This window comes from Callorhinchus milii, unplaced genomic scaffold (assembly GCF_018977255.1).
Source record: "Callorhinchus milii isolate IMCB2004 unplaced genomic scaffold, IMCB_Cmil_1.0 Scaffold7, whole genome shotgun sequence".
NCBI classification, from domain to species: domain Eukaryota; kingdom Metazoa; phylum Chordata; class Chondrichthyes; order Chimaeriformes; family Callorhinchidae; genus Callorhinchus; species Callorhinchus milii.
This window is the reverse complement of record NW_024704748.1, coordinates 1,313,166-1,336,003: the sequence shown is the minus strand read 5'-3', so window position 1 is coordinate 1,336,003 and position 22,838 is coordinate 1,313,166. Positions and strand designations below refer to the sequence as shown.

The window sequence follows — 22,838 nt, the reverse complement described above, 5'->3', positions numbered from 1 at the left end:
CTCGGGATTGATTCCGGGCGAGGTGAAACCTTAGGCATGTTTCCTTACCAAACACTTAGTAGCAAGTAGGAACCCTGTTGTTAGTCTATTGGCAGATCACTTTCCAAGTCACATAGCTTCCTTTATACTAAAAGCTCATGGTTTGGTGTGTGTTTGTGTATATGTATGCGTGCATGTATACACGCACACACATGAAAGACCATTGGAATGCTTAGTTTTAATAAGACAGTGACTAAATCAGTAAAAGATTTGGGGAAACTGATCTGTCGGGATGATGGAGAGATAATGAAGTTTCACATCCTTTGATAAATAAAACTCGACATAGCAAGAAGATATTTGGTGCTCACTCGCAGTCGAGGACGAAACTCCACTGGAATGCTCTACTCTAACCTCATTCCCTGCTCTCGTGTCTGTGCTGGGGCTCGCTTCCCCACTGGAACTCTCTACTCTAACCCCATTCCCTGCTCTCTCTCTCTCCCCATCGTGAAAGGTACTATACAAATGTAATCTTGTTGTTGTTGTGTCTGTGCTGGGGCTCACTCCCTCACTGGAGCTCTCTACTCTAACCCTATGCCCTGCTCTCTCTCTCTCTCTTTCTCCCCATCATGTCTGTGCTGGTGCTCGCTCCCCCACTGGAGCGCTCTACTCTAATCCCATTCCTTTGCTCTTTTCCCTGTATCTTTTAACATTATTTTTCCTCAAGTATTTATCCAATTCCCTTTTAAATGCTGCTTTGGACTCAGTTTCAACAGCCTTTTGAGGAGCGTACACTGGCAAAGCGTGCAACACACACTATTCTTTTCATTACATTTCCCCGGCCAGTCTTTAAACTCTGGCTCACTTTGCCACTGCTCATTAAATTCGCAATTTTGTAGACGTGTTATTTTTGGCTGGTTCGACTGGGAATCTTGCACAGGGCTTTGAGCTCACAGTCCAGGCTGACACTCCAGCACAGTACTGTGGAAGTGCCGCGTTATCAGAGGTGCTAACCTTCGGGGTGAGACTTTGAAACAAGGTCTCGTGTGCGTCTGTCCAGGTGGACGTTAAAGATCTCATGGCCTGACATAGAGAGAGAGATGAGTTTCTCCCAGTGTCACTGGCCGACATTCGCCCACATTGTGGTCAGCAAGACTGGACCGGAGTTCGATTACGATATGCTAAGTGATTTCTCTCTACTACAAATATACAATGCATTCCACACAAAGTTTGCAGAAATGTTAGATTAGTGCCACACAGTCTGCTCTGCCTTTTCTCTTTCATCTCTCATCAGAAAAAGTATTTCAATTCCCCTTCCATCCTTCAGGCAGTTTGAGTGCAGAGATTTGGGTGAGTGATGTGGGGGGTTGGGGGTGCTGGAGAGAGAATGTGTTGTCTCAGATGGCTGTGCTGGCCAAATCAATAGTAACGTTTAAAGAGCAATAGGCACAATACTGGGCAGTAAATAATAACTAGCAGAACTAGGCAGCCATGTCAACAACAGTTCACGTCAGTTTATGTTTCATGGTGGGGAGGATGTCTCAATGTGTTTCACATACTTAACTATTAATCGCAAAATGATTGTCTAGGGTCCCATCTCCCTGTTCAGGCGGGTGTTTAAAGACCATTGGCAAAGAACATGGACTTTCTTTTGGTGTCCACTAAAGTGTAGTGACTGTATATTTGTAGGTTGCAAGCTGCTTTAAAAATGCAAGTTTGTTCCCTCTCCTTTCTGGTGCAGTCTGGTCCCACTATGTTGTTTTATATTCTGCCCGATCACTAATATTTCCCCAGCGATATTTCCCTACATGTGTGCAGCATTCCTGCAGTGTGCAAGCTACGGTGTGACCATGGGGAGAACGTGGGCCTGAGTCCGTATCGTTAGACGTGTGATAACCTTGCAGTGTTTCCCTCCCATGTGTTATGGCAATCGCTCCACTTTAACACCCAGTTAAGAGAGCTACATGTGCATGGAATGTCTGGCTGAGGCAGAATTGCTAAACAAGTGGTTTCCACTGGAGATAATACTACATCGATCATACAGTGAATGCCAAAAGCACAAGTAATTAATGCATTTTTGTCTCCTGCTCAATGTTTGTGAGAGTGTGCTGGCACAAATGGCTGCCACTTTTGCCTAGAAAAACAGAGGCGGCACTTGACAGTAATGACCTGTGAAGCGTTTTGAGACACTTAGAAAAACACAAGTTCTTTCTTAGCTCCTTTGTCCTCAGAATTAATTTTAATTCCGATTCAAAACATGTTTTAACCATTAAATTTGACTGAGTCGTCAAGGAGGCTTCACTCCCCGAACACAACTTCTTTGATTGCCATTTTGGTTCTTGTGTGCATAAAAGGGGCTTTACGGTATTGCTATTTCAGTGAGCGAATAGTAAATGAATGGAATAGGCTCCCTAGGGAGACGGTGGAAGCAGAAAGTGTGGATTCTTTCAAAACAAAATTAGATAGATTTCTGTTAGAAACATAGACTCTTACAGCAAAGAAGGAGGCCATTCGACCCATCGTGCCTGTCCTAGCTCTTTGAAAGAGCTACCAACTAGTCCCACTCCTCTACTCCTACCCGATAGCCCTGCACATGTTTTCCTTTTTAAGTATCTATGGTTAAGAGATAATATCTTGGGATACAGTATATAGTTTGGGACGTGACATGTGCATGCGACTGCCAGGATGGTAGAAGTTGAACTGGATGGACTTTGGTCTTCTTTCATCTAGCAATCCTTATGTTCTTATGTAATATTCTGGCTAGTGTAAACTTGTAACTATTTTTGTACTAATTCTGGCTCAGGAATGAGAATGTTGCCCACTGAGCCAGGGAGCAGGGAATCGAGGGGATGAGGAGGCTCATTTGTAATATAAACACCGGCACAGACTAGTTGGAGTATGGCCTGTTTTTACCTTGTAATGTTCTATGTGTTTCTATGTCATTTTGATTTGTGCGAGAATGTTTGTTTGCACTGTTCACTTACATCTGATACGAATAGAACTGGGATCATCTCAAAGTGCTCTGGACAATTCCCAGAGAGCAGGATCTATCAATCTATCCATCTGCTGGACTGATCCTATTGTGTCTCTCGGTCTTCCTCATTGTGTCTCTCTTATCTGAAGGACGGCACTGCTGACAACACAGTGCTCCTCCAGTACTAGAATACCGGCTTCAATCATGTACTTCATGTTGTGGGACCCCAATAGCAACCTTTGAGCTTCCAGCCACTAAGTCCTGACTCTGGAACTCTTCCGCAAATCCACTTTGCCTTGTCCTTCTTTCTTTGTCTTCAAAAGCGCTATATCAAATGCAAGGATTATTATTATTATTATTATTATTATTATTATTATAAAATCCTCTTACACATATCTTTGACCTGGTTTTGATTAACGCCCTTCCTCTCCTCCCTCGTAGATTCCCACCATCTTTGTGATACACTTTGTGACGTTTAGTCTATGTGGAGATTGCTGTATGAGTACAAGTTGTTGTGGTTGGTTAAGGCGGGCAGCGTGAGTGTAGACTATCATTGGGTGATTGATTGGGATTGGTGCGTGCTGTTACATACATCCAACAACCACAACATTGACAAGAGCTCCAAAGGCACAAGACTGCTGGTGTTACTTTACTCCCAGTCCGGGGAGTACGATCAGAAAGGAAATGAAGTGATATGCAGGATGAACCCAGTGGGGAACATACTCAAATTAAAGGGCAGCCTAAAAGGGGGAAGGAAGAAAAACATCTGGTTTAAAGTGGTTGTTCTGAATCGTGTGTGTACTAAGAACATAAGAAATGCTAGATGAAAAAAGATCAAGGTCCATCTAGTTTGCCTTCCACCTTCCTGGTGGTCACATGCACATATTCCCCGAACTATCTATGTACTACATCCCATCATGTTATTTCCTAAAAGAAAACTATCTAATCCGTGTTTGAAAGAATCAACACTTCCTGCTTCAACCATCTCCCCAGGGAGCCTGATCCACAGGTTGACTATTCGCTCACTGAAATAGTGGTTGCGTAGATTTGTTCTGAATTTACCTGACTTCAATCGTAGGCCTTGTCCTGAAACAGCCTGTTATTGTCTTGCCCCTTTAGAATCTTAAAGACAGCAATCATGTCACCTCTCAATCTTCTCTTTTCCAGCGTGAACCTGCCCAATTTACTGAGTCCAGTCCCTCCATCCCCTCAATCATTTTGGTTGCCCTCCTCTGCATCTTCTCAATTTCTCAATATCCTTTTTGTACTGCGGTTACCAGAACTGTACACAGTATGCTCTCCCAATGATTTATACAGTGGCAGGATTACCCCACTATTTCGGATTGCTATTGATCTTTTGATACATCCCAACATCTGGTTTGCTTTACTCACTGCCACAAAGCGTTGTTGGGAGAGCTTCAATTTATTGTCAATTAGGACCCCAGGACCATTTCATTTTCCATACATATCATTTTCCTTCCGTTCAAATAATAGTCCCTTCCAGGACTTTTTGTCCCCATGTGAAGTACTTTACATTTCTCCACATTGAATTTCATTTGCCACTGATCTGCCCTATTCCCAAGCATGTTCAAATACTTGTTTAACCTATCTTGTTCATTTTCGCAATCTGCAACTTTCATTAGCTTGGTATCATCTGCAAACTTAGCCACTGTGCTGGCGACTCCTAGTTCCAGATAATTTATAAAAATATTAAATAAAAGAGGTCCCAAAACAGACCCTTCTGGAATTCCACTAGTAACATTTTCCCAGTCTGATGAGATTCCCTGTACCACCACCCTCTAGTTTCTTGAGTTCAACCTGTTGCATATCCCTTGTAATATTACCTCTACTGAGTCCCGCTTTCTTTACTTTCAGTATCAGCTTCTCAAGAGGAACTGTGTCAAAGGACCTTATTGAAAACCAGATATACAACATCCACAGCCTTACCCTTATCAACCTCCCTTTCACACTGTCAAAGGAAACCAGTGAATTAGATTGGCAAGACCTCCCCTTCATAAATTGGCTAACATTTATGATTTTATTTCTGTTCAGAAACTCCCATGATTTTATCCTTAATAAGTCTCCATAATTTTACCCATAAGGGACATCAAACTTACTGGTCTGTAGTTTTCTGAGTCACTTTTGTTACCTTTCTTAAAAATAGGAGTAACATCTGCCTTTCTCCAGTCCCCCGCCACCTCTCCAGTATTCAGTGATTTTTGAAAGATTTGTGCCAGCATTTCTGCGACTTCCTCCCTTAGTTCCTTAATGATCTTCGGATGAAATTTATCCGACCCCTGAGATTTATTTATCTTAAGTTTGCACAGCTGTTTGGCAACCATATTGGTAGTGATATGAATAGTGTTGCAACTTTACTCTGTGACATCCTTGAGTTCTCTTTCCAGATCAAATAGGTTACCCATCTCCTCCTTGGTAAAGACTGACGCAAAAAAATTATTTAGCACTATTGCAGTCTGGGGATATATCATGTCTCTCCCAAACCCACCTTCAGTGGCCCCATTCCATTGCTTGTTTTTCTTTTACTCTTAATGTAACTAAAAACTTTTTGTTATTATCCTTCACATCTCTTGCCATGTCCAATTCAAAGCTTTTCTTTGCCATTCTGATGCCTTTTTTGCAGTCCTCGCATGCCTTCTGGTATTGAATCTGACTTAATTCTGTGCCATTTTCCTTCATGTCATTAAATGCTATTATTTTCCCTCATTATGATTTGCTTTGTAGCCCCGTCCAACCAGGCAGGAATGCCTTTAAGCTTGGTACCTTTGCTTTGCATGTACACGTTGTTCCATTGCCTGCCTTCATAATTACCTCCTTGAAGGATTTCATAGGTCCTCCACTCCCGTTGCCATATTTATGCTGCCAGGCCCACTCCAACTAGACTTCTCAAGTGCACAAAGTCAGTCCTCTTGAAATTTGGCAGCTTTGTTTGGGTTTTTATAACCTCACCAATTCTTGTGATGTCAAATGTGACTGCATTGTGATCGCTGTTGCTTATTGCTTCTCCCACCTTTATGTTGGAGATTTGGTCGTCCCTGTTGCTCATTATCAAATCCAAGATGTTATCTCCGCTCGTTGGCTCTGTTACAAACTGAGTCATAAAACAGTCTTCCTTTAACTCCGGAAACTTCTTCCCTATCTTAACGTAATCCCAATCAATTTCGGATAATTTAAAATCTTCAACTACTATGGTTGGTCCCTTACTAGTGCCTTCCTTATCTCATCTCACAGTTCCAGATCAAGGCTTTGACCCTGGCCTGGGTATCTATAGCAACCCCCCCCAGTAATATCTTACCTCTGTTACCAACTTTTAATTATACCCAAAGTGATACTGTGTCTGCCCTTTCCTTTTTTAGATCTTCTCTCACAAGGGTCTGAATAATGGAGCTTATGTATGTATAGTGCCACGACACCTCCTCTTCTCCCGATACAGTTACTCCTAAATAGTTTATAACCTTCCGGGTGTGATCCCATTAGAATCATAGAATTATACAGCACAGAAGGAGGCCATTGGCCCATCGTATCTTTGCTCTTTGAGAGCTTTCCAAATCAACCCCACTCCCCCGCTCTCTCCCCATAGCCCTGCAAATTTGAATTCCCCAAATAATTATCTACTTCTCTCTTAGAAGTTGTTATCGAATTGGCTTCCACCAGCTTTTCAGGAAATGCATTCCAGATCCCAAAGCTCGCTGTGTGAAAACATTTCTCCCCACCTCCTCTGTTTCTTTTAACAATTATTTTAAATCGGTGTTCTCGAGTTATCGACCCACCCGCCAATGGGAATAGTTTCTCCTTTTTCACCCTATCACATCCCCTCATAATTTTGAAAACTTCTATTAAGTCTCTTCTTAACCTTCTCTGCTCCAAGGAGAATAATCCCGGCTTCTCTACCTCTCCTGATCACTGAAGTCCCTCATTCCTGGTACCATCCTGGTCAATCTTCTTTGCACCCTCTCCAATGCCTTGACATCTTTCCTAAAATGTGGGGCCCAGAACTGAACACAGTCTCTCGCTGAGGCCTAACCAGTGTTTTATAAAGGTTAATCATAACTTACTGACTTTTGTATTCTATGCCCCTATTTATAAAGCCTAGTATCCCGTATGTTTTTTTAACAGCTTTATCTGCCTGTCCGGCCACCTTCAAAGATTTACTTATATGACCAGGTCTCTCTGTTCCTTCACCCCCTTTAAGATTGTTCCATTGCCTCTCCTCATTCTTCCTCTCAAAATGCATCACTTCACATTTCTCCACATTAAACTTTATCTGCCACGTGTCTGCCCATTTTACCAATCTATGTCCATTTGCAGTCTGCTGCTATTCTCCTCACTGTTTACTACTTTTCTTAACTTAGTATCATCTGCAAACGTGGAAATTATACTCCCTATACCCAAGTCCAGGTCATTTATATAGATCAAAAACAGCAGTGGTCCCAATACTGACTACCTGGGGGACACCACTGTACACTTTCCCCAATCAGAAAAACAACTGATCACCACCACTCTTTGCTTTCTGTCTCCCAGCCAGTTCTGTATCTGCTGCCACTGACCCTCCAATACCGTGGGCTCCTATTTTGCTGACAAGTTTCTTATGTGATACTTTATTAAACACCTTTTGAAAATCCATATAAACTACACCAACTGCACTACCTTCATCCACCCTCTCCATTACTTCATCAAAAAACTCTATCAGGTTTGTTAGACATGACTTTTAACAAACCCGTGTTGGCTGTCCTTTATTAACCCATATTTTTCTAAGTGAAAATTTATTTTGTCCCAGATTATAGTCTCTAGGAGTTTCCCCACTACTGATGTTAGGCTGTAGTTCCCAGGTTTATCCTTCTTCCCCTTTTTGTAGGGGAATAACATTTGCAACCCTCCAGTCCTCTTGCACCACCTTGGTCCAAGGAGGAGTGAAAGATTGTGGCCAGAGCCTTCCATTATTTCCACCCTGACTTCCCTCAGTAACTTAGGATGCATCCCGTGCGGACCGGGTGACTTATCTACCTTGAGCACCGACAACCTTTTTAGTACCTCCTCTTGGTTTATTCTTATCTTATCCAATTTCTCTCCCCTCTCCTCCAATACTGTGGCATTGGCTGCATCCACTTCTTTTGTGAAGACAGATACAAAGTACTCATTCAATTTGTCAGCTTCTCTGTCAGTATCTCTGCCTCCACAAGAAGATTTCCTCTTTGGTCCCTAATTGGGCCCACCCTACCTTTGACTAACCTTTCATTCTCTATATGCTTATAAAATACCTTATGGTTCCCTTTTATGTTACCCGCTAATCCTTTCTCATACAATCTGTTTGCCCCTCTTATTTCCTTTTTCAGTTCTCCTCTGTACTTTCTATATTCTATTTGATTATCTTCTATATTTTGGACATTACATTTAATAAACCTCCTTTTTCTTGTTTCATTTTAATCCCAATAAAATAATATAGATCAAAAACAGCAGTGGTCCCAATACTGACCCCTGGGGGACACCACTGTACACTTCCCTCCAGTCAGACAAACAACTGTTCACCACCACTCTCTGCTTTCTGTCTCCCAGCCAGTTCTGTATCCGCTGCCACTGACCCTTTAATACCGTGGACTTCTATTTTGCTTACAAGTTTTTTTTGGTCATCCAGGTAGGTTTGGATGCCCTACCTTTCCCCTTTGTGGGAATGTATTTGTTCTGTCCCTGAACTATCTCCTCCTTGAAGACAGTTGCTCGTTAGCTGTTTTTCCTGCCAATCTTTCTTTCCAGTCCACCTTGGCCAGATCCCTTTTTAACTCATTGAAAGTATCCCTCTTCCAGTTGAGTATCTTCACCTTTGATTGTTCCTTGTCCCTTTCCATAAGTACTCTAAACGTAATGAAGTGGTGATCACTGATCAGATGCTCTCCTATTGAAACCTACTCCACTTGCCCCACTTCATTCCCCAGAACTAGATCCAGCACTGCTTCCTTCCTCTTTGGGCTGGAAACGTACTGATCCAGAAAGTTATCCTGCGCATATTTCAGGAATCCTTCCCCGTCCTTGCCATTTACAGTATTATTTTGTCAATCTATGTTAGGGTAATTGGAGTCCGCCATATTCTATTGGTTTTGCATCTTTCTGAAGTCTGCTTGCAGATTTGCTCATCTATCTCCTTCCCACTATTTGGTGGTCTATAATATACACCTAACAGAGTAACAGTTCCTTTTCTCCTCCTTTAACCAAATAGATTCTGTTTTTGGACGCTCTAGCACATTTTCCCATTCCAGGGCCATAACCATGTCTTTAATCAATATTGCCACCCCCCCTTGCTTGTTTTCCTTCCCTATCCCTCCTGAATACATTGTAGCCAGGAATATTCAGCTTGCACTCCTGCCCTTGTTTGAGCCAGGTCTCCATATTGCCACAACATCATAACCCCATGTGGCAAGTTGAGCTACAGCTCTCACCAATCTTATTTATCACACTCCGTGCATTTATACACATGCACTCCAAGACCGACTGAGGCTGTTCTGCATTCCTCTCCTGTCTAATCCCTCCTTTTTTTGGATTGCTCCTTATTACATTACTATTCGTCTCTCCCAGCCCTCTATGTAACTTGTTTGTCCTCTCTGATGCTATATCCTGATTCCCTTCCCCCCTCAAAATTAGTTTAAAGCCTTCCCCACATCACTAGTTAACCTCCCTGTGAGGAGATTGGTCCCAGCCCTGTTTAGGTGTAACCCATCCACCTTGTACAGGTCCCACCTGCCCCAGAACTGGTCACAATGTTCCAGGAAGCTGAAGCCCTCCTTTCTGCACCATTTCTCCAGCTATGCATTCATGTGTTGGATCTTGGTGTTTTGATACTCACTTGCACGAGACACTGGGAGTAATGCAGAGATCACCTTTGAGGTCCTACTCTTTTGCTTCTTCCCTAGCTTCTGATACTCTCCCTGTAGAATCTCAGCCCTTTTTTTTCCCTAAGTCATGGATTCCAACATGGACCATGACTTCTGGATGTTCCCTTCCCCCTGTTGAAAGTTTTGCACCTGTTTGTAATGTCTTCAACGCTGGCACCAGGGAGGCAACATACCATGTGAGAGTCATGTCTTTGGTTGCAAAAACACCTGTCTACTGCATTCACCATTGTGTCGACAATGACAATTGCATTGACACTCTTCCCTGTGTCCCCCTGTGCATACATTTGCTTTTGACTCCCCTCCCCAGAGGTGTCATCACCCTGACCAGCATTCATTACAGAGAATTGGTTTGTGAGTGCCACACTCTCAGGGGATTTCTGCACTGCCCGTCCCCTCTTCCTAACATGCCGGGTGGACACCCACTCACTCTCCTTCTGAAACCTCTGTGGCTGTGGGGTGACCATCTCCTGAAACGTTCGATCCATGAACTCTTCAGCCTCCCATATGCTATGTAGTGATACCAGCCTCTCCTCCAGCTCAGAAACCCTGAGTTCAAGCTCGAGCAGCCGAAGGCACTTCCTGCACACATGTCTGTTCAGGGCACACAAAGCATCCTGGAGTTCCCACATGGCACACATTGTGCATGTATCACAGTCTCAGCTGCCCCGCCATATTCCCAGTCAGGTTTTATATTATTTTAATATAACACCTCTTTCCCCCTTTGCACCGAATACCCACTCTCACCAAATTCCTTAACAGAATTCTCACTCTGTTCCACTTCACTCAGTTCCCTCTCTCTTCACACTGCTGGGCTTTCTGCTCCACCACATCTTTGTGATGTTAATGATGTCCAATCTATCACCCGCTACAAGACCTTCCAAATCACACATCTTGTTTGTCAGACTTCTTGTGTTAATGCAAGTACAACTCCATATTTTTTTGGCTTTCCCATTTACTTTATCAGCATTTTTTGTTTCTTTTTCATCAACCTTTGGAGATAGACCCATTATACTGGTATATATATTTAAGTTTTCCCTAATCGGTTCGGGTGCTCTCTTATACCTATCACAACCACCCTTACACCTATTTTAAACACTCCCTAACTAAACTATCTATCCTGCCTGCTAACACCGCCACCACCTTTTTGTTTAGGTAGAGCCCATCCGTTCTGTATAGCTGTGCCATATTCCAAAAGGTGCCCCATTGTTTGAGGAAACGAAAACCTGACTCCCTACACTAATCCCTAATTACCCCGTCTCTCCTCACTAGCATGTGGAATGGGTAGTATTTCAGAAAATACTACACTTGAAGTCTTACCCTTAAGCTTCTTTCCTAATGCTCTAAATTTAGCATGAAGGACCTCTGGTCTACTTCTATCTGTTATTTCTTCCCAAACGAACAACTTTCCTCACCTGCTCCCTGTAGCATTTGGTCAACCCGGGGCATCAGATCCTCAACCAGTACACCCAGTAGGCAACTTACCATTCTATTTTCTGGGTCTGGTTTGCACAGAATGCGATCTGTGAACCGAAAAGTCGAACCCCTAATATCACAACTTGTCTGCTACTCTCTCTTCTTCCCTCCTTCCTGGCAAGCTGCTGGATTGCCTCAGTGTACTCACCTCGCAAGCTAGAGGTCAAAACCTTAGGCAAGTCTCCTTACTCCTCTGTTTACCTAGCACTAGCAATAAGTAGAAACCCAGTTGTTAGCGAATTGGGAATCACTCTCTGGGGATAATGATCGCTCAAAAAAAAATTGGGGAGGACACTGCTGTGTGCAATTGGTTGCCGTGTTTCGCCCACAAAATACAGTCAATTCACTGCAGTATATCCTGTGAAGCGCTTTGAGAAGGCGTGATAAGGAGCTGTATCAAATGCAAGGATTATTATTATTAACCAGAAGCCCTACTGTGTGGCAGATTGCTCTGTATTACAGGTGAGCTTCAGCAAGACCGGAATGTAATTGCTCCTCGGTGTGGACACACGACAGGGTGTACTCTGAGGGGACAGGGGACAGGCTGAACTCTGTGTGGACAGGGGACAGGGTATACTCTGTGTGGACACGCAACAGGGTATACACTGTGTGCACAGGGGACAGGGTGTACTCTGCTTCTCTTCTGTAGACGGTTTGTTGTTGGCCTTGAAAAGCTGAATTAGGCTATTTTAGTGTGATTGATGGCCGCTTGTGATATGTCCATCTTCTGTAAGAGACTAGAAATAGTTTACCTTTCCCTCTACCATTGCCCACCTTCCAGTTTCTCCACTTGCTCATACCTCCGCCTGGCCCCTAAAGTGACAGGTCAGTGACAGCACTGGTTAGAGACACTGTAAAGCTCCCTCTACACTGTCCATCCACTCCCAGGTCACGGACAGTATGAGCTATTACTGAATCCAGAGCTGTCTGTGACTTCCAAAAGTGATTTCCAATCTGGTATTTTCCTCACGTCCGATGTGAAAACATGCCAGAAGATCAGCAACATTTACTAGTTCAAGATTTTTCTTAAAGCTGATTTTTTCTCCTGTGTGTGTTTCAATGTGGAAGGAATTATCGGTGAGGCTATCGTTCTGTTAGAGTCTCAGATCCAGCCCAGGAGATGCAAAAAATGCAAATCAATATCAGCCACGTTTAGTGGCGTTTTATCCAGATTTTATATAAACCACAGATCACATTGCCTTTATGTCCCCAAAGAACGAGCTACAGTAATGATTTTACACTGCATTTGTAAATCCTCAGATTCGTTTTCAAATCGCTTCACTCTCCGACCTACTTACTCCCTAAACCACTATTCGCTGCCTCCGCTTGACTGGCTCCGGCCTCTTCCATGTCCCTTATGTCCTCGGTCCACAATCGGTGGCCACGCTTTCAGCTACTTCCTCAATCCCTCCGCCTTGCCCCTTCCTTCCCATCTTCCGGTCGCACCTGAAAACCTTCCTGTTTGTCCATGCTTACGGTCACCTCTCCCTCCCCCCCGGCTCGGTGTCGTGCTCCGCCACTGTCAGCCGCTCTGGGACACTACCCTGCATGAGGAGCGCTGTGTAAATGTTTTTGTTATACGTTGCAATAGGTGAAATCAAACTTAAAGCCGACGTAGATTCATTATTCTGGAATCATAACAGGGTTATCATAACAATACAACACTGAAGGTGGCCATTTGGCTCATCATGTCTATGCTGGTGCTTATTCCAATGCTGGAGCTGTCAACGCTAGTCTCATTCTCCTGCTCTTTCCACCCCCATCATTCAATAACCTTTCTCTTCAGGTATTTGTCCAGATCACTGTTAAATGCTAATACTCACTTGGTTTCAGCAGCTATGTGTGGTGAAGCATTTGACATTCAAACTATTGTTTGTGTGGGAAGGATGGTTTTCTGACTCACTGTCTTCTGGTGATATTGTAATAATTATAATAATAATTCTTGCATTTCATATAGCACTTTATCAACAGCAACTTGTATTTAGGAGTCCTGTAGTGTATTGGAGCACTCACCTCTACTGTCTCCAGAGGTGAGAGTGCGACATGTGAGGCATACTGACCTCTCACCAAAAGGTTTGTGTTCTGATCACTGGAGGCTAGACTGTGTCAGGTTTGTCAGTCTACAAGGGTGAGGGGATAACCCAACTGGAACTCCCATTTGCCAACTCAACCACTGCTGCTATTGGCAATAAAATACACCTGCAGTAGCGTTTCGGAGCCGGGGAGCGAGGAGAGGTGCCCATAGGGATGGTAGAAGAGGACAGCCTTCGGGTGTGATCTGAAGACTGGGATGTAGGCGGCAAGGTGGAGGGATTGAAGCAGAGAGTTCCATAGTTTGGGGCGTGGTGGCTGAAAACACGGCCTCCAATGGTGGAGCGGAGGGGATGAGGGACAAGCAGGAGGCTGGAGGCAGCTGAGCGAAGGCAGCCAAAGCACTCTGTTAAGAGTGTACAAATCTTGAAATCGATCCATTCTGTAACTAGGAAGCCTATAGAGCCTGGCAAGGATTGGGGGGGTGGGGGTCTAGAGATTGGTGCAGGTGAGGATACGAGCGGCGGAGTTTTTAAATTAATTGCAGTATACGAATTGATGATGCTGGGGAGATCGGCGAGGAGGGAGTTGGAATAATCGAGGCAGGAGGTGACAATTGTATGGATAAGGGACCCCCTTTAAGAAAAAATGTTGGATCCTTTAAGGAACACTATACTGGATCTATAAATAATAATAATCTTGCATTTGATATAGTGCTTTACACGACTTCCAAACGTCTCAAAGAACTACACAGCATACACTGTAAAGTGAATTGACTGTATATTTGTGGATCTCTAATTGTTTTGGTGGCCTGTTGGTTATATCGCTGTCTATGATCCAGATACCCCCCACTGACTCCTTGCCTTTCAATAACCAACACGTGGCTTCATACCAAGGTTTTATTAAATTGGCTCTGGCCACAGTATGCGCTGGAGCCAGTTGCCGCCAGGCAGTGTTTCAAAAATTCATGAATACATTTGTTTCCAATCACATGTGCCTTCGAAGCCGGCTTTGAAACTCCCCGCGTCTCTGGAGGGAGCCCGCCATCCAAAACAAACATGTTCCTGGCCAAGGAGCGCCAACTGGCCTCCGTCGCAGCTGTCTTACAGAAAAAATCCTCAGCCGCTCGGGACTTTAATACCGTGGTTGAATTGCCAGAGAGAGAAATAGACCCGTCGCATGACTTCCATCTGGCTCCACACGTCGATCACATGAGAGCAGAGTCCCTGTGGGATACAGTGTCAGGCTTCCCATTAGCGGGAGGAGTTCCCTCTCTGTTCCTTATTAAGAAATCACACAAACTAGACAGCAGCAACTTGTATTTACACAGTGCACCTCACGGAGGGAGAGTCCTGGAGGGCTTGACAGTGGCGGAGCACGACACCAAGGGCGTAGTGGCTGAAAGCGCGGCCACTGATGGTGGAACAGAGGGCACGAGGGACAAACAGCAGGCCGGAGCCAGTCGATTGGCAGCAACGGGTGGTGGAGTGGGGAGAGGTTGGAGAGCTAGGGAGACCATCAGGGCACCAAAGGATTTGAAGACAAGTGAGGGGACCTTGAAATCGATCCATTCGATGATAGGGAGCTAGTGGAGCATGGCGAGACCGGCGTGATAGACTTCCCCTACTCCCCTCCGCACCGCATCCCGAGTTCTGAGAATCCGCGTGTGCCAGACAGACACGATATAGAGGAGGTTGTCTGGATCCCCAAGAGGAAGGGTAAAGTCAGTGAATTAATCGGTAAGCAGTTGATTCTGCATTCCCAGCAGGAGTCAGTCTATGTGTGTGTGGGAGAGGGTTCAAAGTCAACTTCGAATACATTTCTAATTAGAAACAAATGTATTCATCATCATAATAATCCTTGCATTTGCTATAGCGTCTTATCATAGCATCTGAAAATGCTTCACAGAATATACTGTAAAGAGAATTGGCTGTGCATTTTGTGGGTGAAACGTGACAGGCAACAGCACATAGCAGTTTCCCACAAACAGTCGTGGCTTGAGTGCCCAAATTTTTTAGATTTTTTTTAAGGAATTATTACCCCCGGAAAGCGATCCATCAATCGACTAACAACCAGATTCCAACTTACAACTATTTAAACAAAGGCATGTGGCATAAGGTAACTTGCCTAAGGTTTGCCCCTGCCCGGGAATCGATCCAGATCCTCTCGCTTGCAAGGCGAGCGTTCTCACCACTCCGCTACAGGATTCCAAATGAGCAGAAGGCAGTGATAAGGCGCTATATCAAATGCAGAGATTATATTATCGTTAACAGGAGTGGAGAAAACACTCAAGCGCACAGCCACTACACTTGGCTTCATTGCTGTACAGCGCTTTGAGACGTTTTGATGTTGTTGGCATTACAGTTTTTTTCTGTTTCTTTTTCCCCTCTGGGTTTCCAAATTACACATCTGCGCTTGATTCACACCCAGAGGTTAATGGAGCAAAAGTGTAAGCAAGCCACCCAGAGACTCTTCCCACCCGCCCCTTGGGAAAATCTAGTCGTCTGCAAAATAAATGTAAATTTGTACCATATTGTGTTCTATAAGGTCACGTTTCCAAACACGGCAGAAATCAATAAAGCCTGGTAAAGTGATCAGCACTTGTGCAGTGGGACGTGTTCAGCGTTTGAGAACATGAGTACTCATATTAAGCCAAGTGTTGGGGTTTGTGACTTAACTCATCACCAGCATGCGTTTGGCGTTTTAATAACCTCAGCCCTTTTTTTGTGCGATCAGCAGAATTTGTGGGGAATTCTGTGAATGAAGTCATGTAAAACAGATGGAGTTTTAGATATGAGGAGTGTGTGTCTCTGCCTTGGCTTTCCAAATGCACATGTTTTCTGCACTTCTTCCTGTGCAAGAGACAATTATGACCAATAATGATAAGAATAATAATTGTACGTGCAGTAATATTGAATGTGGCCATTCCAAGTAATAATAATAATCTTTTTTGATTTGATACAGGCCTTATCATGTCGTCAAGACATCTCAAAGGGCTTCACAGAAAATATTGTAAAGTGGAGTGACTGTGCATTTTATGGTGAAATGAGGCACAGCAATATCCCACAATCAGTCAACAACAACTTACATTTATATATTGTCCTTCACGCAGTGCAGAGACCCGTGTGAAGTTTTTTTTTGAGGGAAAGTGATCTGCCAATCGACTAACAACCGGATTCCTACTTACTGCTGGGTAAACAGAGGTGTGTGGAGTAAGGAAACCTGTCTAAGGAGGCGCCCGGTTTTGCCCCGCCCAGGAATCAAACTTGGGTCCTCTCGCTCACGAGGCGAGAGCGCTAACCACTCGGCTATGGGACTCCCAGGGTTTTGCAGGTGTGCTCTGTACACGGAGGAGCCTTTGTTTTACCATCTACCTCTTTTACTGATATATTTTCTGCTCATCTCTTTTGATTCCAGGAAACTGTAACAGCTGCACTACCACCTTCTCAGTTCTGAAGAAGCGAGTGAGTATAAAAGAATTCATTCCTTTGCTAAGCAAGTGAATCCACAGTCGCAACCACTTCCCCTTGTGGACAACCACACGGCGGGGGTTTAAAGGGGAAATATTAGTGAGCTTGTTAAAGGCACAGTCAATCGCTCCTGTGGAACGCTTCCAATGCTGTGTAAACTCCATTCACAATTGATAGCCTCAGAGTGGGGCAGATTGCAGTGGTCGTCCAGAGATAAATTCAGCCTCGTGCCTACCCCCCCAACCACTCCATTGCCAGTTTTTCTCCTCCAATTCCTTGGCCTGTGATCTGTTGACCTTTTATAGGTCCTCCAATTCCCAGTGGGGGAGGGGAGGGAATAGATGAGAAACCAGTTACCCCCACTCCTCTCCGTCGCTCTAATCCACCCACTACGGGGAATTATACAGAGGATACAATCTGCAGGAGTCTAAATACCAGTGTACATCTTTCAGATGTTCTGTTCTATCCTGATTTGGAGTCCCGTAGCGAAGTGGTTACCACGCTCTCCTCACAAGCAAAAGGCCCCAGGTTCGATTCCTGGGTGGGGAGAAACCTTAAGCAAGTTTCCTTACTCCACAAGCCTCTGTTTACCTAGCAGTAAGTAGGAACCCGGTTATTAGTCGATTTTCCAGGGGTAATAATGCCTTAAAAAAATAATAATTTGTTCACTCAGTCCACCACGGTTTGTGCGAAACTGCCAAGTTTCGCCCACAAATTCACTTTACAGTATATTCTGTAAGTGCATTGAGACGTCTCAACAATGTGATAAGGAGTTATATCAATTGCTACGATTATTATTGTTAAGATTCTGCTTTTGTTCTGAAGGCTGGTCTCAAAATTCACCACGGCTCAGAATTTTGGAAGGTTCTTAATTCCGGTTTTATCGTTGGAAACCATTTTTGTAAATTAAGGCTAAATGTAAGAATTTTCCACAAATCTGCAGTGACGTTCTTAGACCGTGGTATTATGCCTAAAACCGTGTGAACTCTCGGGGCTTCGGGTATCACGTTAATATCCCAGCTCTGTTTTTTCCCTTTTTCAGCGTAACTGCAGCAACTGTGGAAACAGCTATTGCTCGCGATGTTGTTCATCCAAAGTTCCGAAGTCATCAATGGGAGCAACAGGTAATTGATTGCTTTCCTTGTGTTCCCCATAACAACAACAATAATAAATTACATTTACAAGCGCCTTTCACGATGGGAGGACGTCCTAAAGCCCTGGACGGTCAGGGATTTGGACTCGAGCTGATGGTTGGGATCAGGAGAGCTGAAGGGCAGTTGGGGTAAGAGGGTGACCGAAGGCGCGGTCGAAGAGGAGGGTCTTGAGACAGGTCTTGAAGGGATGGAGTTCCAAAGGGTGGGGGCGGAGAGGCTGAAGGCCTACCCGCCGATGGGGGGGCAGATTGGGTGGGGGATGTGGAGCAGGCCGGAGGCCCTCTGAGCGGAGGGAGCGATCAGCTTAGGTCGATGTAATAGTGTGAGGAATGCTGTTCAGGTCTCAGCCCGGCTCCCATTGGTGGAACCAAATTTAAGTGCTTCCGAGACGCTAACCCGCATGGAGGGCACTGTACAAATGCAAGTTGTTGCTGTTGTTATTTATAGCACGCTCGCCTCTGTGTCAGGAGCTTCGGAGTTCAAGCTGCATTCACGTCTTGAGCTCACAGCTCCCCACTAAAAACAAGAACAACAGCTTGTATGTATACGGCGCCCTTCATGTCGAGTAACATCCCGGGCACGGTCCACAAACTACACAGTCACTACACTTCATAGTATATTCTGTGAAGCGCTTTGAGACGTCTCAAAGAGGTGATCAGGTGCTACATTAAATGCAAGGATTATTATTAATATTATTTGTGGGACTTTGCTGTGTGTGAACAATTCACACTGATGGGATTGGTATTGCAGGACTTCCGATCGAAGGAGGTTGATCTGCCCTCACTCAGAGGACCAGGAGACACTGGAATACAGAGCTCACTCGAGCACTTGGTCACTAGGCTCAGACCGGGCTTGCCCTGCCATCCCATCACTTGACCTGTTCGCATGGTCGTGAAGACACATTTCAGGTCCACATTGTCCTTTTGACCATTTGGGGCCTGGAAGTTGGGGGGTATTCGGGCTTTCCCCCAGTACAGCACCGGTATTCCAGTAGTAATAATAATAATAATTCTTGCATTTTAAATAGCACCTTATATCATCGAGGGACAACCCTGGGTCCCTAAGTGGAACACATTCGGTTTAATAAACAAAAGTTAAAACCTCACACTGAAATGCTTTTGAACATTGTAGGCACTAAAATAATACAAGCTCACAATAATCTCTCTCTCTCTCTCTCTTTTACTTCCAGCCCCAGATGCCCAGAGAGAGATGGTGTTTGTGTGCGCTCAGTGCCACCAGATTTTGAGCAAATAGAAAGACGAGAGCTTTTCTTTTCCTCGCAAAAAAAATTTAGATTTGTTTTCCATTAAATCTGCTGCACCATCGCACGGGAGAGGAAAGAAGAGACGGATGGATGCGGAGAAGAGAATGTGAGAGAGTCGGGCTGCTCTGCTCTGAGAAAGGAATCAGGGGTACGGACTTGCAATGCTGTCCGTTATCTATTTGAGGCAAACACTGTATTCATCAAAAATCTGCAGCATATTATATAGAATAATAGTGTGTCCTGGGCTCCAGCGACTACTGTGTTTAGTGTGGTTCTAGGGATTTGATGTCCGCAAAGTCCTGTTACCCCCCCCCCCCCCAACTTTTACAGTGCACTGACCAACAACTGAAACATGGAAGAATGATGATAATTCTATATACAAGTGTTCAGTACAAGTGTGTAACTGTATTTAGACTTCCAAAGGATTGGTGTGAGTGTGAGTTCCATCATTTTCATGGCAGATAATCATTCGTCGCCAGGTTCAGTAACACATCTTCAGTAACAGGGATGAAGTGAGGCCAAATGCATCTCTGACAGCAGGTGCTCCACAGTCTCACATCGCTGTTTTTGGGTAACAGGACTTTGTCAGCCATTCCTGACGGGATACTTTAGCAACAGGAGTGGCAATACATCAGTCTGACTCGCAAACACGAACTCCGACACCAGTTACTCCCGGCGTGCCGTACCCCCATTCCTGGAGGGAGAGAGAGAGAGAGGGACTCCCCGCTTGGCTTTCCTAAGAAATGTTTATTTCCCAACTTCAATCCCGGTTTCAGATCCTAGCTGCAGAGTCAGACACCTTTGGGTTATTGCAATGGGCTATAGGTGAGAGCTTTGTCACGACATTCGGTGGAACTTCGCTCTGAACCCTGTAAAACTGCGAACCCTGAATCCCGACATCGCTCCTCGTTTGCCTGATTCACCCACACCCTGATCCCGGATTTTGGGAAATTCACGGCATTAGCAAAGATCCTAAAGGTTGCCACTGTCAGAGCTGAAACACCTTTAGTTTTACCGTTATTCTCAGCTGCCCTGGCTGTAACCTGTAAATCCTTTACTGTACACAACACACTTTGCTCCCAATGTTCGCTGTTCCCTCTCTGCCTCTCAGTGTTCGTACCACATTGCCTCAGGAGGCTGTGAACAAAGAGTCCACTGGGATAGTTAAGAGCGGAGACAGGCACTCGGCAATTGAGGCTTGGGATTTGGGATTGGGGAAAAAGCAGGTAAATGGGATTTCAAGTATCTGTGCGATGCATTTCAGGGTTCAGTCACACCTGCTCCTTCATAAATATTTGCTGTGCACAATTGGCTGCCGCGTTTCACCCACAAAATACAGTCAATTCACAGTACATTCTGTGAAGCACTTTGAGACGTCTCGAAGACATGATAAGGCGCTATATTAAATGCAAGGATTATTATTATTATCTGATTATGGCCGCAACACCTCGGTTGCACAGAATTGATTTTGCATTTGGTGGTTTCCCCCTTCTCTCCTCCCCCATTGATATTGACTTGAACCTGACCAGAGAAAAGGCTGATTTGACACAACATCCCGAGGGTGCTGAGAGGGGAGACATTGACCTGCGCCCTCAGCTTTGTCCTCAACCCTTTATAGTGTATTATACATTTTTCATTGCCAGTCAATTGTGTGTGGAGATTTTGCTGCTCTTATGATGTACACAGCTTTGTCGGTTGTGACCAGGATTTTCTTTGATGTCTTTATCTTGTTAACGATGTATATCTATCTGCCACTTAGTCACTGCGAATGTACAATTTTACTGAATATCTTTAGAGTTTTTAATTAAAGGCGCTGGATATTTGATTCCCTGTGGCCAGAGAGGGTCATCAACACTGACCTGGGTTTGTGTGTGTGTCTGGGGAGTGGGGGGAGTTTGGGAAGGTTGTGTATTTGTGTGTGTGTTTTTGGGGGGTTGTGTCTTGGGAGGTGCGTTTGGAGTTTGCATGTTTGGGGGTTTGTGTGTTGGAGGTTGTGTGTTTGAGGGGTTGTGTCTTTTGGGGGGGTTGTGTCTTTGGGGGGTGCATGTTTGGGGGGTTGCGTTTGAGAGGTTGTGTGCTTGGGGGTGGGTTGTGGGTTTGTGAATGTTGTGTGTTTAGGGGGTTGTGTCTGTGGGGAGGGTGTTTGGGGGTTGTGTGTTTGTGGGGTTGTGTTTTTGGGGGGTGTTTGGGGGGCTTTTGTGATTGAGGGTTGTGTGTTTGTGGAGGGTTGTGGTTTGAGGTAGTGTTTGAAGGGGGTAGGTTACAGGTTGTTTGAGGGGGTTTGTGTGTTCGGGGAGGTTGTGTGTTTGGGGGTTGTGTGTTTGGGGGAGTTGTGTGGTTAGGGGGTTGGGTATTTAGGGGTTTTGTGTGTTTGTGGAGGTTGTGTGATTGGGAGGGTTATGTGTTTGGGAGGTTGTGTGTTTGGCGGCGGGTTTTGTGTGTGTGTTTGGAAACGTTGTGTGTTGGAGGCGTTGTGTGTTTGTGGGGTTGTGTGTTTGGGGGTTTTGTATTTGGGGAGGGTTGTGGTTTGGGGGGTGGTTGGAGGGGGGTTTGTGTGTTTGGGGAAGTGTGTGTTGGGGGGTTGTGTGTTTGTGGGGTTGTGTGTTTGGTGGGTTTGTGTGTTTGGCGGGTTTGTGTGTTTGGGGGGGTTGTTGGGGCTTGTGTGTTTGGGGGGGTTTGTATTGGGAGGGTTGTGGTTTGGGGGGTGTTTGGAGGGGGGGTGTTTCAGGGATTGTGGGGTTGTTAGTTTTCGGGGTGTGCATTGGGGGGTTGTGGGTTTGGGAGGTTTTTGTGTTTGGGGTAGTTGGGGGTGATGTTTGGGGGGTGTTGTGTTTGGGGTAGGGTTATGTGTTGGGGTAGGTGGTTGGGGGGTGTTGTGTGGTTGGGGGTTGTGTTTGGGGGGTGTTGTGTTTGGGGGAGGGTTATGTGTTGGGGTGGGTGGTTGGGGACTGTTGTGTTTGGGGGAGGGTTATGTGTTGGGGTGGGTGGTTGGGGGGTGTTGTGTTTGGGGGAGGGTTATGTGTTTGGGTGGGTGGTTGGGGGGTGTTGTGTGGTTGGGGTTTGTGTTTGGGGGGTGTTATGTTTGGGGGAGGGTTATGTGTTGGGGTGGGTGTTTGGGGGTGTTGTGTTTGGGGGAGGTTATGTGTGGGGTGGGTGGTTTGGGGGTGTGTTGTGGTTGGTTGTGTTTGGGGGGTGTTGTGTTTGGGGGGGTTTGTGTTGGGGGTTGTGTGGGGGGTGTGTTGGGGGGTGTGTGGGGTGGTGTTGGGGGGGGGTGTTGTGTTGGGGTGTGTTTGGGGGTGTGTTGGGGTGTGTGTGGGGGGGGTTTGTGTTGGGGTGTGTGTTTGGGGGGTGTTTGTGGTTGGGGTGTGTTGGGGGTGTGTGTTGGGGGGGTTTGTGTTGGGTGGGTGTTTGGGGGGTGTTGTGTTTGGGGGGGGTTTGTGTTGGGGTGGGTGTTGGAGGGGGTGTTGGGGGGGTTTGTGTTGGGGTGGGGTGTTTGGGGGGGTTTGGTGTTGGGGTGTTGGGGTGTTTGGGGGGTGTGTTGGGGGGGGTTTGTGTTGGGGTGGGTGTTTGGGGGGGGGTGTTTGGGGGGTGGGT

At 45.3% G+C, this 22,838-nt stretch overlaps 1 protein-coding gene across 2 annotated transcripts in view; it reads left to right on the top strand.

Moving 5' to 3' along the window:
• zfyve27 (zinc finger, FYVE domain containing 27) overlaps nucleotides 1-21,102 on the top strand; it is an 83,023-nt gene extending 61,921 nt beyond the window's left edge. For both annotated transcript variants that reach the window (XM_007911034.2, XM_007911033.2), the window contains 3 exons: nucleotides 16,774-16,820; nucleotides 17,869-17,950; nucleotides 19,170-21,102. In XM_007911034.2, the coding sequence (XP_007909225.1) occupies nucleotides 16,774-16,820; nucleotides 17,869-17,950; nucleotides 19,170-19,234 (194 nt within the window). In that variant the 3' untranslated portion in view covers nucleotides 19,235-21,102. The remainder of the gene's footprint in view (nucleotides 1-16,773; nucleotides 16,821-17,868; nucleotides 17,951-19,169) is intronic.
• The last annotated feature ends 1,736 nt before the right edge of the window (nucleotides 21,103-22,838 follow it).